The following is a 506-nucleotide window of genomic DNA, read 5'->3' as shown; positions in this document are numbered from 1 at the left end:
GGGGGGGGGGAAGATGCAAAAAAGGGTGAGAGGCGTCACCACGGGAATGGTGGAGAGGGAGCGGTTCACAACGTTAACTGCAAGAGGCGTGGAAAACGTACTCCGCCCCTTCGGCATGACAGCGCATTCCAGCAAAAGAGGGGCACTGGCGCATGCAGCCGCAGGGGTGATCGAACACGATCTCGGCCTTCGACTGCTGGCTCAGTTGGGAAAACACGCAAATCCTCTAGAGCTGCCACGCCGCACGGCTCGTTGCATAGGGCCTTTGGTGGCCCTGGTAAACAAGTCGGCATACCTGACGGCGTGTATCTGGACAGGGCCAGCAAATGGGCTATGTTTCCATGGGCCTATCCGGGCAGAGGGCAGGATAAGGGAAAACTTTTTCAAGGGCAGAGCATTTTGCGACGCACCCATTGCACGCGGGTGGCCGATAAGAACGGTGAAAGAAGGCTGCCGTTACAAAAGGTAGATGTGTATACTCTTTCACTGCGCTTGGTCCGGAGCCG

General features: G+C 57.3%; 1 protein-coding gene across 1 annotated transcript; it reads left to right on the top strand.

Moving 5' to 3' along the window:
- Positions 1–506, top strand: DQ04_25711000 (hypothetical protein; the record flags this gene model as incomplete). Its single annotated transcript, XM_009318297.1, has 1 exon — positions 1–506. A coding segment is annotated over one exon (506 nt), but the record flags the coding sequence as incomplete, so codon positions are not given.

The sequence above is a fragment of the Trypanosoma grayi genome, assembly GCF_000691245.1.
Source record: "Trypanosoma grayi strain ANR4 Tgr_2571_V1, whole genome shotgun sequence".
Taxonomy (NCBI): domain Eukaryota; phylum Euglenozoa; class Kinetoplastea; order Trypanosomatida; family Trypanosomatidae; genus Trypanosoma; species Trypanosoma grayi.
Note: the sequence above shows the minus strand (reverse complement) of the source record. Positions and strands in the feature narration are given on the sequence as shown.